Raw genomic sequence first — 17167 nt, 5'->3', positions numbered from 1 at the left:
TTCCGTCAACGCATTCCAGTGGGTGTTCCCGACGGTAGCTATGCAAATGACTTGAAGTAAAACCGTAATGTGATTGGTTGGTGCCGTCCGTAGATTGGCTTGATTGGCCGGTGCTGTCTGTCGGTGCAGCAACAGCTGAACTCCTTAACACGAGCAGCAGGAGAAACGCGACGCGACGGACCCACAATTCAGTTCGGAACGGATCACGTGAGCCCATTTAAAGTGAATGGGATGCGTCTCCAGCAACGCGATGCACGCAGCTGTGTGTGGGAGCCGTTACAACAGGCAGCTTGACTGTTTTTCACACACAAAGCTCCTCTGACTTCCTCCATCTAGCAGGCAGCGTATGACTATCCTTCCACCAGGACCCACTGCATATGCCTGGGCAGTCTGTAGCAGCACTGTACTCTGGCTCTTTGGTTTGACTTTCATGGACTACATCTTCTACATTTTCACTGGTGACTGGCAAATGCTCTTTACGGTTTCCGCATACAGCACTGTGATGTCTTTTTCCACATTGGTCACATGATGTGTCTTTAATCCTACAGTTTCTTGCTATGTGCCTCGACCCTAGGCACACAAAGCATCTTCCCATCTTTTTCAGAATATCCCGCCTCTCAGCTACATTGTGTGAAGGACAAAGTTCTGGTTTGTGCTCTGCACTGTCACAAAAAACACAATTCTGTGTCCTCAGACTGGCCGTGTGCAAAGCAGCGGCTGATGGCAGGCTCTGTCTTTTCTGTTTCAGCTCATAAGCTGTATCATTTCTTTTAAATGTCTTATGTAGACTCTGGTTATCCTTTTCTTTGTTACCTCGTGTCAGTTGCATGGTTCTCTCCCTGCTGAGGATCTCATTTTGAAGACACTCCATCACCTCTGAGACTTTCCATTCATCACTCAGTCCTCTTTGCTGGCTGTACTGAAAAGCTATGTCCTCGGGTATCAACTGCAGTAGGATTGGGCAGAGTAAACTGCCATAAGTCTCTGACACAACACCCAGTGACTCCAAACTGCGTATCTGGATCTCACATTCATCATACAGCTGTCTCAATGCAACAATGTCTGATGATTTCTTCACAGGGGTAGATTCAGCAATTTTGTCATGTGTGCATTTACTACAAGGTCTTTTCTCCCATATCTCTCATGTAGCAATTCCAATGCATGGTCATAGTTGCTGTTTGTTAACATCAGCCCTGCTACTGTCTTAGTTGCAGCACCAGAGAGGTATGACTTCAAATAAGTAAACTTTTCCGTTTTACAGTGTCTCGTTTTGGTGATTAGCAGTCTCAAATTGGTTCCAAAAGTCTCTCCATAAGCTTATATCACCACTGAATCTTTGAATGCTCAATTTGGGTAACTTAACAGAGTTCTGAATTGGAGTTCTGTCTCCAACACCTCTTCTTGGGCTACTCACACTTTCACGAGCTTGTATCATTCTCTGTGCATGCGTCCTCAGCGTGATCACTCATTCCTTGTATTCCTCTGTATTCGTGATTTCTGTTTCCAAATCGTCCGTTGCTAGCCTGGCGGGCCATCCTATATCATTGAAATGTATAGTCTGGAATCGAACCATTCACCTCGCTTAATCCAAGGGGCGGGCAGAGAATTGTCTTTCAAACTGCCTAGGCATGCAATAGGCCAGCGCTACGACCATATCCGTATCCGGTCGGCAAAACAGCAAATACATCCTTCTTCAAAAGGAATTACTTAAGTGTATTGTGTTGCTCAACTTTCAAAGAAAAGCACAAGTCCAACTCCTCCAAAGTTGACGCCAACGCCGATTCAAACAACCGCTCTTCGTTCGCCATAGCCACCTTCCTTGTTGTTCACTGTCGCAGGACTGTTGTTATCCTGTTAAGCCCGCCTTAAGACTCTCTAACAAAATAGAGCGCTGTAATTGGATGATGTCCACGGCGTCAGCCAATAGAAATCCCTATGGTTTGGTACTAGACGTACAGGCTAGGGTGCGTCTAGATTTCTAGGCTAGTCCGTTGCAGTTCCCTGTTCAATTCCTCGGTCTAAATCCAACAATACTTCTTCTTTAGTAGACAAGTTCGCCAATAACTCACGCAAACGTCCAACATCAGCATTGTCCTGGCTAAGCTCCGTGTCGATACTTTGCAGGAGTCTCGTTGTAGCTCCACGCATCGCTCGTCGCTTTCTGACCAATCTTTCTGTTTGTTCTTCCATTTTCCTGTCATCGTTTGCTGACTAGATATCCCGGGTTTTCGGCACCAAACAATGTTCTGTGTTTCTAACTAGCCAGCAAATAAATGGGCAAACTGAAACGGCTTCAAACAAGGATTCTTTTTACTTGCAGAAATCACGCGTGAAACAGGCACAGCATCTCTCATAACACTCTCTTACGTCATTCACGTCTAACGTAACCCGCACTGCATTATGGGTAATGCAGTATTACTGTGTAACTAAAATACAGCTTAAAGTAAAGTGTTCAACAACAATAAACATTGTTTGCAACACGTTCCACACGCACAGCTATGCTAGCTGGCACCCGTTACACTCACCCCCCTAAACCTCACTCCCGAACGCACGCACACATATGTGTACGTGGTGTGGCTTTGGATTACAGAGCTGAATTGACTGTGTGAGTCCATTCTTATGCAGCATAGGTCAACAAGTGCATGTGTGTGCATGTCTGTAAGCTCACACACACGTGTTTATTGCATAGCATATGCACACCCGCACCATTCCCTGTCCCCCTGGGGTTGGATTCCCCCTCATCAGAGCGTGTGAACCGCACGTTGGACGAGTTTTCCTCCTCCTCCTCCTCCTCCACCTCCTGTCGCTGCTGCCCTGCTGAGCAAGGCTGGGGTGGGATGGGACCAGCACTGACACCGTCGCTAGGGGCGGCCAAACAGATTAGCATTCTGGGCCGCGGCTAGCAGTCCCCCGCTCCCGCCGGGCCTATTAGAACCGTAAAAATAGATGTGCCCAGCCTTTCCCAACAGCGCTTGGACAGAACCGCCACAGCTCCACTCGCCTCAGTGCGGGGGTCTGAACTTCTGCCAAGGACTCCTCTCTCTCAGGCTCTCTCTCTCTCTCCCTCTCTCTCAGGCTCTCTCTCTCTCCCTCTCTCTCTCAGGCTCTCTCTCTCTCTCTCTCTCTCTCTCTCTCTCTCTCAGGCTCTCTCTCTCTCTCCCTCTCTCTTTCATCCTACCAACTTCTCACATTTTTTCGGTCGCTCTCCTTTTCCTCTCGCTCTTTTCCGCCCCCCTCTTCCTCTCCTCCCTTTCTCTATCCCTCTCTCTTCACTCCAACAGTATGTTTTCCACCTTGTCCATCACGCCTCCAGCCCGACCATAAAAACACTGCAGGAACTTTCCTTCCCCTCCCCTCCCCTCTATTCATTTAACGCAGCACAAGCACTTACTGCACTAAACAACGGCAGGCGAGAGAAAGAGATGGAGAGAGAGAAAGAGAGAGGGAGGGAGAGAGAGAGGGAGAGAGAGAGGGGGAGAGAGGGATGCTCCTGCGCCAAGAGTGGGCTCTGGGAAGCAGCTTATGCAACACAAAAGCAGAGTTCACTCCCGACGCTAGTGAAGGCTTACTCCTGCAGAAAGAGGACTCAGTGGCTCCACGAATGGGCTGAGCAGGAGGAGAGCAAGGAGAGGGGGATGAGAAGAGGAAAGGAGTGAAAAAGGGAGGGATAGAGAGAATGAGAGAGGAAAGAGGGATGGCAGAGGTAAAGAAAAAAAGACAGGGAGAGGGAGACGGAGAGAGAGAAAGAGAGAGAAACAAAGAGAGAGAGAGAGATAATGGTTACTGCATGACCGGTGAGGTCGAGACAGAGATGCACTTCCTCCTACAATGTACAACCTTCGATCAAACAAGATTCTTCAACAAATTTAACTCTGAAATTTTAATGAACTTAATGACATATCAAAATTAAAGATACTATTAGGAGAAGGAGATAAAGCATATCTGCTGCCCAGTATGTATCAACATGCCACAATCTGAGGGACAATGAGTGACCTATATCGACAAATAAACACACACACAGACACACGCACAGACACACAGACACACACACACACACACACACTGCATCATACACTGCATTTTATTTTACTTTTACCTATTTATTTTATTCTTATGAAAATCTACTGACATGTATGTAATTGTATTGAGAGAGAGATAGAGAGAGTAAGTGATAAGGACAACGAAAGAGGAGAGGAGAGAGATGAGAATGCTGTAGGACTGAGTTTGTGGGTTGTGAAAGCCGATCAGCATAACAATACAGGATCCTGGAGAGTTCATCAGGACACATTCTGCACCCAGACCCTGATAATGGCTCCCCTACACAAGAACAGGCAGATAATGACTGAAACGTTCTGCTGAGTTGTCAGAACATTTCAGAACAGTGAATTATAAGACTGAATTATAACTCACCAGAAATGAAATACTCTATATATCACAGTACACAAGAACACAACGTCAAATAAAAAAAGTAATTTAAAAGTTAGAGCAGTAAAACGCACCAATGTTCGGAAGAATGGCACAGTTCCAGGACACCTGTGGGGAGGCCATACACAGAGCTGTGCTGTGAAACCCTAACCCAAATAAATTGGCAACTGAGATTTAAAGGCACAGCTTGCGATTCTGGAGAAAGGAGCCAGATATTTCAGCTCGACAGCAAATGCGTGCTCTGCTCTCCGGCCTCAGACAGAGTAGAAGAAGGGTCCTTATGCATGCACTGCATGATTTAGCCTGATGTAGTAGTCTGATGTAGTAGTTTCTCAATTACCTCTTTAGAACATGACAATAATCTATACAAGAGCCTAGAAAATATTTCTTACTTACAAATCAGACAAGACACATTGGATGAGGTATGGATAGTGGGCATCCTCATAGTCTCAGAACTTGTGTGTGCTACGTGTCTCACCCGCTTGCGTGGATTTGCGCCGGGCCTTCTTGATGTCCTCCTCGGTCTTGTTGCTCAGCTTGATCTCCAGCTGTTGAGTCTTCACCTCCAGGTCTTTCTGCCGGTCAGCCAGGGCTTTGCGGGCCTGAGAGTAGAGGAACAAGAGCTTCAGCCTGAGCAACCACTGAACTCACACACACACACACACACACACACACTGAGCTCCAGATCAATTACAGACTCACTATTCAGCATATAAAGGGAGGTGACCGTAAACAAGTGCAATACAGCTCTATTCCGTCCTCTATTCCCATGGAACAGCACAACACCATGCTCCTCAGGCATGGCGACCCAGACTTGCACTATATTAGTTCATGAATGGCTGGCGGATAATGTTCTTGTTACATTTCCTCCGATACTTTGAAATTGAAATGAACCACTGTGACTGGCTCATTGTCATGGCTTAATCATGGCGGTCCTCATTGGTGCCAGAGAGAGCCGTGCCAGTGGGACTAAGCCATCTACTTCACTTCCCTGTGGAGCCCAACTCTCCAGGCTCCTGACCCACTATTTTTACCCATCCTCACACCCTCGTCGTGTGGCTGGGGCTGCTTCTGAGAGCAGGCTGAAAGGGTTTGACTGTTTGAAACTAGCGTGTGTTAGCGCAGTGTGATCGGGTGTGACACAGACAGGAGTGTAATGAGGTGAGACAACCAGCCCACAGAGGGCTCCACCCGGTTTTGGTCGTGACCGAAACCTTCTCTATTTACATTCTGGCATCATGGGAAAAAGCTAGAGGAACCAATGATCAAGACTGGTAAAGACAAACCTGTCTGTGGCTACCGGCCCTAACATCAGCATGTCTCTGTTTCTTCAGACATAGACCACAAGATTTTAAATGATAAATGGACAGCATTTATCCACCCTGTGTCACTGGATATTTGACTCCCTCACCAACCGTTCACAAGTGGTTAGAGTGGGGGGTCTGACATCTGACTCCTTAACCATCAGCACTGGTGCTCCCCAAGGCTGTGTTTTGAGTCCACTGCTGTACAACATCTACACACATGACTGCAAAGTCAACAATAGTCATACCTCCATCATCAAGTTTGCAGATGACACAGTGATCTTGGGCCTGATTAGTAACAACAATGCTCTACTTGGATCAGGTTGATGAGGTGGCACAGTGGTGTCAATCTAACAGCTTGACACTGAATATCAATAAAACCAAGGAAATGGTAGTGGATTACAGAAGGAAGCAACAGAACTACAGTTACACCCCACTAATGATCAGCGGGCAACCTGTAGAGAGAGTCGCAAGTTTTAAATACCTTGCTGTCCACATTACTGACGACTTAACATGGACTGTTAACACTCAATATGTTCTGAAGAAGTCCAGACAACGACTCTACTTCCTTCGTCAGCTAAGGAAATTCAAAGTTTCTACATCCATCATGAAGGCCTTCTACACTTCAGCGGTTGAGAGTGTTCTAACTGGTAGCATCATCACCTGGTATGGGAACTCCACAGTTAGAGATTGTAGTACTCTGCAGAGAGTAGTGCGCTCAGCTGAACATACTATAAGAACTCAACTCCCTGCTCTACAAGATATCTATTCCAGAAGAGTACTCCTAAGAGCCCAAAAGATTCTGAAGGACTCTTCTCATCCTAACAATGGATTATTCCTACCGCTGAAATCAAGAAGACGCCTATGTAGTCACAAAGCCAGAACTGAGAGACTCAGGAGAAGTTTTTATCCCCAGGCCATCCGAACTCTGAACTCACACTATACTGACTTTGCACACATTCACTCCTCAGCACTCTCAAACATTTCCCAACTCTGAATTCACAGTATACTGACTTTGCACACATTCACTCCTCCGCACTCTCAAACATTTCCCAACTCTGAATTCACACTATACTGCACTATACTGCACTATACATACATACAGCACACTGCTTGCTACAGTAAGCCTCCTCTACTTGCTGCACACTGCCCCCCCCCCCCCCTACATACACAGCACATTGTCTTCAGGATCTTCTCCAACACACATCCTCTACATACTTACAGCACACTGCCCCCACCTACCCACACACACACTACACAGACACACACACAGTCACTGCTACACTCCCCTCCCGCCCACACACACATCTTCACTGTCATCACTCACATACATCATACATACAGTACTCTGCTTGCAATAGTAAGTCCCTTCACCATACTTGCAGTACACTGCCCCCCCCCCCTCCCTACATAGCACATTATTTCATCAGGAAGCTTCTTCAACACACATCCCCAACATACTTACAGCACACTGCCCCCCCCTCCCTCCCCCCATACACAGCACATTGTCTCATGAGGAAGCTTCTCCAACACACATATTGCACACTGCCCTCTCCCCACATACACAGCACACTATCCCATCTCCCCTGTCATCCCCCCAACACACACACCAAGACCCCTGGCAGTTGGGTTAGCCCCTTGAGCCGTGGATCTGCCCAAGGTTTCTTCCTTGGTAAGGGAGTTTTTCCTTGCCCCTGTTGCTCTTGGGTGCTCCTTGTTGGTGCCCCCCCCCCCAATCCCAATCCTCCCCCACCTTTCTTATGCAGCCCTTGCCACTTACTTCCAGTAACTATATGCATGTGACAATAAACTTCCTTGTATCCTTGTATCCTTGTATCCTTAAAGCGTTGCGTTCGCATTGCGTCTGCTCCAACAATTAGCGGCCGCTGTAATCAATGGAAGTAGCTACACCAGACGTGATAGCGGCGCATACGTCAGAAAAAATAGACCATTCATCTAAAATGTTTTTTACGCGACACGAACGGAACGCTTCAGTTACACACCCGGTGTAGCTTCCCTGTTATACACCGACTGTAGCCTGGGTGTTCCCATGCTGCCTTGCGCGCGATTTGATTCACGCTGCTAAGGCAGCCTGGAGACCATGGAGCAAATTTTCGCCAGAGATAGGGAACCAATCACAGAACAGGGGGGAAAGCAAGACTATGATGAGCTATGCACAGACGCATTTGATAGACATCCGTGGCACCCAATAAACGGATCTGGGCATTTTTTTGAAATACGAGAAAATGAACGTTTGGTTTCCAGACCACGTCTCATTGAGAAGTGGTGGCGCTAGCCAGGCTACACCGACTGTAAAAGTAAAAGAGATTAAGCCGAGAAAACACCATTCAAACTGTAATCGATTCCTCAATGACCTTTGACGACTGACCTTACAGGTCTCGTCCACTTGTAAATACAGTAACATAGAACTTTGCCCACTGATCAAGTCTATTGACCAGCTGGACGCAGTTATGCTTTCAGACAGACAGCATGTGTTGTGGAGCGCCCACCTTCTCCACGCCGGCGTAGCGGCTGAGGAGCTGTTTCCTGAGGTCAGCGATGCTGTGCTCGTACTTCTTCAAGTCCTTTTTGAAGTTGTCCCCACGGAAGGTCAGCAGAGGCTTCTCCACATCACTCTGCAGCTGTGAGACACACACACACACACACACACACACACACACACACACACACACACACAAACACACACAAGCAAACATGACATGACTTTTTGGTCTCTGTGTGTGTGTGGGAGGGACTGAAGCACATCTCATCAGACATGAGCTGTTGAGAACACCAAGAGTTTGAGCTGCATTTGCTTTGGGCTTGAGCGGCAATGTGTTTGGACTAAGGACAGCACTTCTGCTTCAGTAGTAATTGCATTGCTTTGAGAGAGCCAGCGCTGTTCTTTGTTATTACTGGATTCACAATGAATCCCCCCAGAAGGAAGAACTTTAAATGCGCCATGACCCAGGGATGCAGACTTGTGAAAGAAATTCAAATGCTAAGACACTCAGAACCTTCCTTAACACTCTTGACACAAAAATACATTCACTGACAGGGTGATGACATTCTGACAAGAATAAAGCTCTAGTGTGACTGCATGTGTAATACTGTACATTCTGAAGAGGTTTTAAACGTAAACCTGCACCATATGCAAGGTATGATAAACCTTGTGAATGTGTGAAAAAGAGGGAAGAGTAGGCGAAAGGAAAAGAGATAGAGAGATAGAGAGAGAGATAGAGAAATAAACAGAGCAAGATAAAGAGTGAGAGAGAGATACAGAGACAGAGATAGAGATAGAGAGATAGAAAGCAAGATAGAGAGAGAGAGATAATGAGTGAGAGAGAGAGAGAGCAAGAAAGCATGTGTGCATCAAAGAGAGTACAGTTAGACACAGTTAATGTAGACTAAACTAACTGCCACGGATAGGAAATGGCTTTGATGGCTATATCTAAATGAGTCATTGAGAGCGTTCGGATCTGAGAGAGAGCTTAAGGCTTAACGCCCTGTTCAGAGGCCTGTTTAAATCTGCTAACGAGAAACTTCTAAGGCCTCTGGCTAGCCCTGACAGCTGACTTCGTCTCAGCCGAGTACCTTCGAGGAGAACTTGAGGTGGACCTCAGCTTCATCAGACAGACTCTTCTTGAGCTGAGCCCAGGCCTCGCCCAGTGTCCTGCAACAACACGTAACACACAACACATTAGCTGGACAAGACAAGGACAGCCCAGCCAGCTTCACACATGCATGCAACTCCATCCCCAAACACACATGTGCACACACACACACACACACACACACACACACACACACACACACACGGACACACTCTCCTACAGATGCCTGAGGGGGACTGGCCAGATAACCATGACCTTGAGAGTGCTCACCCTTCCTCCTGGGCAGCCAGTGGACTCTGGGAGAGCTTGGAGAGGTTCTTGGCGTACTCCTCCTCGATCTTTATCCTTCAGAGAGAAAAACACTGAGTGACAGCGACGGAGAAAGAGAGACTGATAAGGAGAAAGAGAGGGGAAAGATACAGGAAGGGTGTGTGTGTGTGTGTGTGTGTGTGATGGAGAGAGAGAGGGAGAGAAGGGGAGAGAGAAAGACAGAGCGAGAGAGAGATAGGTAAAGAATGAGGGCCATTTAAAGGTGAGGGGGAGGAGTGGTGACCTTATTGAGGAGATCTTTAATCTCAGCTCGCAGGCCTCGGGACCCGTGATGAATGACCGTCAGCCTGCCCTGCTAAGGACTGACTCGCTCTCCTCCTCTTTCTCTCTCTATCTCTCTCTCTCTCTCTCTCTCTCTCTCTCTCTCTCTCTCATACACACACACACTCATGCATGCATGCACACACAAACACATGCACTCACACACACACACACACACACACACACACACACACACTATCTCTCTCTTCCACATTTACTCTCTCAGACTTTTTACACCACGTTTGTCTCTTGGGGTGGGTTTCTCTCTCTCCATTGCGATCGTAAAAAAGGGATCAAAGCAGGGCTCGAATTACGTGGGAACCAGAGGGAGCCGAGCTCCCATAGAGTGAGGACTGGCTCCCATGAAAGCAACAAAGTCAAAAACCTGAGGGGGTCTCTCATATCTGAAGGTGTCTGGCATTGTAATTTAATCTTAAACAACCGCTCATTATCCATCCCTGTGCGATCTCTTACCATTAAAGACGTTAAATTAAAATATAGGCTACTACGGGACGTAGACCTACACTACGCTCTTGAACGCAGCATGACACTTCACCACCACACCACTAGACTATATGAGCAAACCAGGGGCGCAGGAGGCACGGGGGACGTGGGGGATGTGTCCCACGCAGTGCTGAAGAGACAGCCTTGGTCCCCCTCACTTTTGATAAGGAAAAAAAGCCTTATATACGCTAAATAAATAATAACCCATACCTGTAGGGTTTGTGCTAACTATGTAAAACTCCCCATTAACAGCATCACATCACTAACCACAGTCATCTACAGTACTGTAAGACTGCACAATCTCATATTCACTCTGTTGGATATCTGAAGCCAGTTTAACAACCATCATTAGAGATGATTTTCGTTTGTAGCGGCATACTGGTAGGCCATCAAAAGCATAACATTTTCGGTTTGGTTTGGGATCTAATTTACTTTTGGACTGTTTGATTATATTGCTAAATGTTGGGACTGATGGGCACTGAGCTCTGGGAGATATTTGATGGTTCACTGTTATGTTTCATGCAGTTGAAAAAGTGTCGGGATTTCCACCGCTGTTTATTGCTAGGCAGCCATTCATTGAATAGGGGTTGTGCTGTAATAGAAACTTTTTTGCGTTGCCAAGTAGCCTAAATTGAGTTATTGTTTAATTATGCATGATTTAGTAGGCTACTTTTTATTAAATTCGTAGGCTGGAATGCCTTGAGTCACGCAACAATTAAATGTAGTAGGCTTCAGCCTCTGGCAATTAGCTCGAAAGGGGCGGCAAGACAATGAGCTTGAGAATGTGTGTTGGAGACCCATGGTAGGAAAACGACTTTATTAATCCAACCAACAATATAATAAAATATTAAGAAGAGGTGTTATTTCATTGACTTAAATCGAAGCAATGTCTTCTTCTGCTGGTGGACTGATGGCAATTGCTGGTATGGTATAGGCAAATGGGAACCTGCCTTTATTTGTCCGGGCTAGTCCGGCTATAAATAGAATCAATCCCGGGCATAATTTGAGGATTTATGGTAGCCTATCTCCTGCTCAACATGACATTAGCTGTTATGTTTATTGATAACAAACTCAACTAGCCTACTGAGATAGAGAGCACCTACTGAGATACTTGGGATAATGTGGTAGGCCTACAGTTACTACAGTAACAGTATTTTATTTTACTTCTTATGTAATATATTTTTTTTTTCAATGTTATAAATGCTTTGTTTAAATGCTGTTGGAACAAATAGTTGAGTATAAAGGCAACTTTCTGTTGCAATTTTCTGTGTGTTCTGGACTGGTAACTTGTTAAGCCAACATGTTCTAACATTGCATAAATATTAACTGCAGACACATAGTGGAGAGTTGATTTGGTTTATACCAGACAATTTAGGTACTGTAGGCCTAACTAGGCTATTTGATCATGTAGTCTATGTTTGGATCATAGGCATGATGATTCATTCATGGCTTCATAAAATATCAACATCATGTTGCTTTTAGAGTATTCTACCATTGGCCCAAGTAGTGTAAAATAAATCTAAAAAAATTAGTAGAATTGCACATAGCACATAGCAAGAAGCTGGTCTGAGGGCAGATCTGGCGTTGTGCTCATCTCACAGTTTTGACAATTTTAATCAAACAATATTTTGAAAACAATCAATGGTATTATCTTAATATTCTGGCAAGTTTAAAATATGATGGTCGAAAGTGGGCCAGAGGTGGCGATCCGATATCTGGAAATCTGATTTCACTATGGGTTTGTGTTCACAATTTGGTCCCCCTCACTTTCAAAATATCTCCTGCGCCCCTGGAGCAAACCGTATCGATTTGACAGCACTCGCAAATCTGAAGAAGTCACCCTGCTTTGATGTGAGTGTTTTGTCTATTTGCATAGGCGTTCATTGGGCTAGCCTATGTGGTTTGATACGTGCTGAAAAGTCCTGTTTGCTGTTGAACTTGCGCTTCACCTATTCTATGTTGATTGACAAAGCCATAAATTATGGACCATAATGCAGACTACAATGATTGTGTTGTCTGATGATCTAGCTATCCTCTGCCATTCAGAGCTCCGGAAAGTTCCCAGCTATTTTGAAACACCTGTTAGCAATCTCTGATGTCGGAATATTCAATGGCTACCCGACAATATCTCAGTGCAAACTCCAAAATTGTTTGTCTATTAATTTTCCACGGTTCAACACATTCGCCTACTAGAACATAGTTTGGCTGGCTTTATTCATTTCTGCCAGTAATAAATCATATTATTCATTTCTGCCAGTTAGTGCCTTTTCCCCTGTGTATAAGTTACACTACATGCATTATTGTGTTTGACACTGATGATAGCCTATATGAGACGGTGGTCTGGTTTAAATGAGTTACGTTGTGAAATTGAGAATGGCACAGACTAAATTGTTTAGTCTATTTCTTTGTATTGTGAAATTGAAATGAGATATGGACTATTGTAATCAATAATATGTTGAAATGAATTAAAAGTAATCAATTTCTATAAAAAATCTATGTCTCTTGTGTGCGTGTGTCAAGGTAAAGCCTAGGCCTACTGTGCGCATATACTGTACTGCGCAAAAGTGCCACTTGCGCCTAGGCTATTTCATTGTATCGCCTTGTTAGGCTATGCCAACTTTTTATCAGATAGAGAGACCCCCTTAAAGACAAAAAGATAATTCGAGCCCTGGATCAAAGCCTCTCGTGAGGCCAAAGGGAGCCATCTCTCAGTTCCAGGGGCCCGGAGCCTGTCTGCCCCTCACACCACCCCAGACTGACCCCACACTGACCCTGAGTGGAGGACAGAGGGCATTAATAATCCTGAGTGCTAAACACACACACACACACACACACACACACAAACACACAAACACACAAACACACACACATACAGAGCACAGAGCTAATCCCATGGGAAACCCACTGAGAGGAGAGCATAGGTCCCTGGTTACGTAAAGACATACAGATGTGTCCAAGAGGGTTACCTAAAGAGGCACAGAGCTAACAGCATACACTGTGGGATGGAAGTCCTCCATGCTGTTTCACAGACTTATGGGGTTACTGCAGGTGAAGGCCACTGGCCTCTGGGTCAGACAGCAAGCACTGAGTTAAAGGCCACTGAACCAGTTACAGAAGGGAATAGAACAGACAGCGACATATTTTACAGAGGGGACTCAATAAATGGTCTGAACGGGTGGGAGTGTGTGTGTGTGCGCAAGTGTTTCTGCATGTGGAACTGAATAGAAGAGACGGTCTTTGTGCTTGTGTGTGTGTGTGTGTGTGTGTGTGTGTGTGTGTGTGTGTGTGTGTGTGTGTGTGAGAGAGAGTCTTGTGTGTGTGTGTGTGTATGTGTGTGTGTGTGTGTGTGTGTGTGTGTGTGTGTGTGTGTGTGAGAGAGAGAGAGAGAGAGAGTCTTGTGTGTGTGTGTGTGTGTGTGTGTGTGTGTGTGTGTGTGTTTCTCTGTGTTTCTGCATTCCTCTTAGTGGTCCTATTCATACAGTATGTTTTTGCGTCTGCATCTAGGATCCCTGAGAATCAGGGAGAGTTCAAAGCCAGGTTACTCAGTAATTAAAAATCTATCGACTAAAGCCCTTTTGTCACATCAAGCCACTCGCAGTGTTTTTTCCCTCTCTCGGCGTGCACCTAAAAATGCAATAAAAGAGCCATTACAGCTAGTTCATCATTTCTCACTTTATATGGACTAGATTTATGTTCCCCGGGGTTCTCCAGGGTTCCCCCAGCACCGTTGTACAGTAAATCAGAGAACGGCACAGAGAACAAGCGGCAGAGCCGAACTTCACAATGATTATGGGTACGTCTGGAGAGTCAGGAGCGTGTCTGGGTAAGTCGTGTGTGAAGCCAGATGAACAGACGCGATGACGGGGATGGGACACACACAGGCCCATAAACATCAGATGGATCAAAGCCGATGACACGCAGCCCTGGGCAGACTGGGGTGTTAATCACCAAAAGTTCTGTGCTGTGACAGAAGTCTGTTATATTCATTGTGGTTGGGTTTTTAAAAATTTTTTTAAGAAAGACAAAAGTTACAGTTTGTTCTAGATATGGAGACAGATAGGCGATGTAGGCTGCTTTGCTGCTATTTATATTCAAGCACACAAATATTCTTATTTCACAGACACGTGTACTAACATTCTCTGACTAAAACACCAGTAAGGAACTAAACAAGAAAAGCAAGGCTTTGAAAGCGTACTCTAATAAGCAGAAAGACATTTCCTCTACAAAAGAGGACCATTCAATGAAATTGGGATGTGGTGGGACAATTGCTTATTATGAACATTTTTTCTGGAGATCCCTTTTAAAGATCTTTTTTCTCATTTTAGCTTCATCACCCCCTCTTTAAGCCCTCACCCAAGCTAAGCACCTAGCCTCTTCTGCGTTAGCCTTAGCCAGCTCTTTCATCATGGGAGTCTTCAAAGCATGTGTCGTCATGGCAGCCGATGGGGAGCGGGCCCTGTTGCCATGTCGATGTGATGCAGGGGCGTGCCCTACCTCTCGTGGATGAACTCTGCCATCTCCTTCTGCAGATGCTTGCCCTTGAACTGCTTCTGCAGTAGCACCTCAAAACCAGGCACACACGCTCCTCCCTGGGGGTCCTTCTTATCCGTCTGGGGGGGATATTAGAGCAACATAGGCAGGTGAGAACTAACACACCTTCAGGTGCACACACACACACACACACACACACACACACACACACACACACACACATACACACACACATATCCATGATTGCATAAATAGAAACATACCATTTAGTATGTACCATTCAGTTGCTTAGATACAGTTATACTCAGTTTGACTCAACACACTGTCCCTACATGATATAGAGTATTTTGATATAGAGTATTTACGATGTATTTATGAGGACGTTTTTGGAACTGTTCAAGTTGAAATGTCATATTCTAGCCAACAAACCAATCCAAATAGTAAATTACCACAGCTGGGATTCACAGGGGCCCAGCGCAGCTGTGCTATAAATGATGGTTATGAATTAGCTATGAATTAGCCATCAATTAGCCATTTATTACGGAGATCTGCCTGTCAGGCTCTAACCCTGTTTGACCTACCCATCATGACACAGTGTCATTTATCTATATAACAGCATGGTCTTCACATATGTGCTTGTGTTACCACAAACACACACAAACACACACACAGACACACACATATACACACACACACACACACACACCTGCAAGTACACATACACATACACACACACACACACACACACACACGCACACACGCACGCATGTACACACACACACACACACACTCCCACGATATGAGGAGAGAGCACACATGGGAGGAGAGATAAGTCAGAGCCGCAACGATGATTAGCGTGATAAGACAAGCACCAGCCCATAAACATCAGATGGATCAAAACAGATGACACACTACCGGGCTGACTGCCTTATTAAATCATCAGAAGATGAAGACAGCCATGCCAAAGCTGAGCTGTGTGTTTGCATGTCTCAGTGTGTGTGTGTGTGTGTGTGTGCGCTGGTGAGTGTGTGTGTGTATGTGTGTGTGTGTGTGTGTTTGTGTATGTGTGTGTGTGTGTGTGTGTGTGTATGTGTGTGCTGGTGATTTTGTGTGTTTGCATGTCTCAGTGTGTGTGTGTGTGTGTGTGTGCGCTGGTGAGTGTGTGTGTGTATGTGTGTGTGTGTGTGTGTGTGTGTGTGTGTGTGTGTGTGTGTGTGTGTGTGTGTGTGTGTGTGTGTGTGTGTGTATGTGTGTGTGTGTGTGTGTTTGTGTGTCTGCATGTGTCTGCATGTGTCTCAGTGTGTCTCAGTGTGTCTGTGTGTGTGTGTGTGTGTGTGCTTGTGAGTATGCGAATGTAAGTGTGTATGTGCTCATGTGTGGGTGGGTGAGTGTGTGCACGTGTATGCGTGTCTTTAGGCTTTGTCTGAAGGGGAGACAGAATGTGTCAGAGCAGGTTTGAATCATTTAGCCTATGACTCATGTGTCATATGTGTGTGTGTGTGTAAGCGTGTTTGAGGGAGGGTGAGTATATGTGTGTGTGTGTGGTTTGTTCCAATACATGTGCATGTGTAAGCATGTTTGTGGGAGGGTCAGTATGTGTGTACTTGCATTATTGTGTGTGTGAGGGCCTCTTTGTGTGATTTGGGGAAGCAAGCAGCGGGTGCTCTATAGAAACGTGTGTGAACACACATTTGTGTATGTGTGTGTGTGTGTGTGTGTGTGTGTGTGTGTGTGTGTGTGAAAGAGAGAGACAATGTGTGCTGGAAACACTGGTGTGTGTGTTTACCTATAGGGATGAGCATGGTGTGTGTGTGTATGTATATGAAAGGCTGTGCGCTTGTACAGTATGCGTGCAAACTATGTGACTATATTTGTGTGTTGGTACTGATGTGGGAGGAGTGTGTGTGTGTGTGTGTGTGTGTGCGTGTGTGTGTGTGTGTGCGTGTGTGTGTGTGTGTGTGTGTGTGTGTGTGTGTGTGTGTGTGTGTGTGCGTGCGTGCGTGCGTGTGTGTGTGTGTGTGTGCGTGTGTGTGTGTGTGTGTGTGTGTGTGTGTGTGTGCATGTGTGTGTGTGTGTGTGTGTGTGTGCTGGAGAGGGGACTGGGCTGGTGTTATGACAGGGCAGGACGTGTTGAGCCACATGTAGCCTAGGTGTTGCGTCCAATTCACACGCAGGAGCTCCAGGGAGAAGAGAAGGAGGAGGAACAGCAGCACGACACCCACACACACACACGCACAC

At 45.8% G+C, this 17167-nt stretch overlaps 1 protein-coding gene across 5 annotated transcripts in view; it reads right to left on the bottom strand.

Annotated features, from left to right (window-relative positions):
- LOC121705944 (growth arrest-specific protein 7-like) overlaps positions 1-17167 on the bottom strand; it is a 53206-nt gene that overhangs the window by 9568 nt on the left and 26471 nt on the right. For all 5 annotated transcript variants that reach the window (XM_042087334.1, XM_042087337.1, XM_042087336.1 and 2 more), the window contains exons 7-11: positions 14933-15048; positions 9614-9688; positions 9324-9402; positions 8240-8371; positions 4904-5027 (exon numbers count right to left, since the gene is read on the bottom strand). In XM_042087334.1, coding sequence (XP_041943268.1) covers positions 4904-5027; positions 8240-8371; positions 9324-9402; positions 9614-9688; positions 14933-15048 — 526 coding nt within the window. The remainder of the gene's footprint in view (positions 1-4903; positions 5028-8239; positions 8372-9323; positions 9403-9613; positions 9689-14932; positions 15049-17167) is intronic.

Source organism: Alosa sapidissima, chromosome 3, assembly GCF_018492685.1.
Source record: "Alosa sapidissima isolate fAloSap1 chromosome 3, fAloSap1.pri, whole genome shotgun sequence".
Classification (NCBI taxonomy): domain Eukaryota; kingdom Metazoa; phylum Chordata; class Actinopteri; order Clupeiformes; family Clupeidae; genus Alosa; species Alosa sapidissima.
Note: the sequence above shows the minus strand (reverse complement) of the source record. Positions and strands in the feature narration are given on the sequence as shown.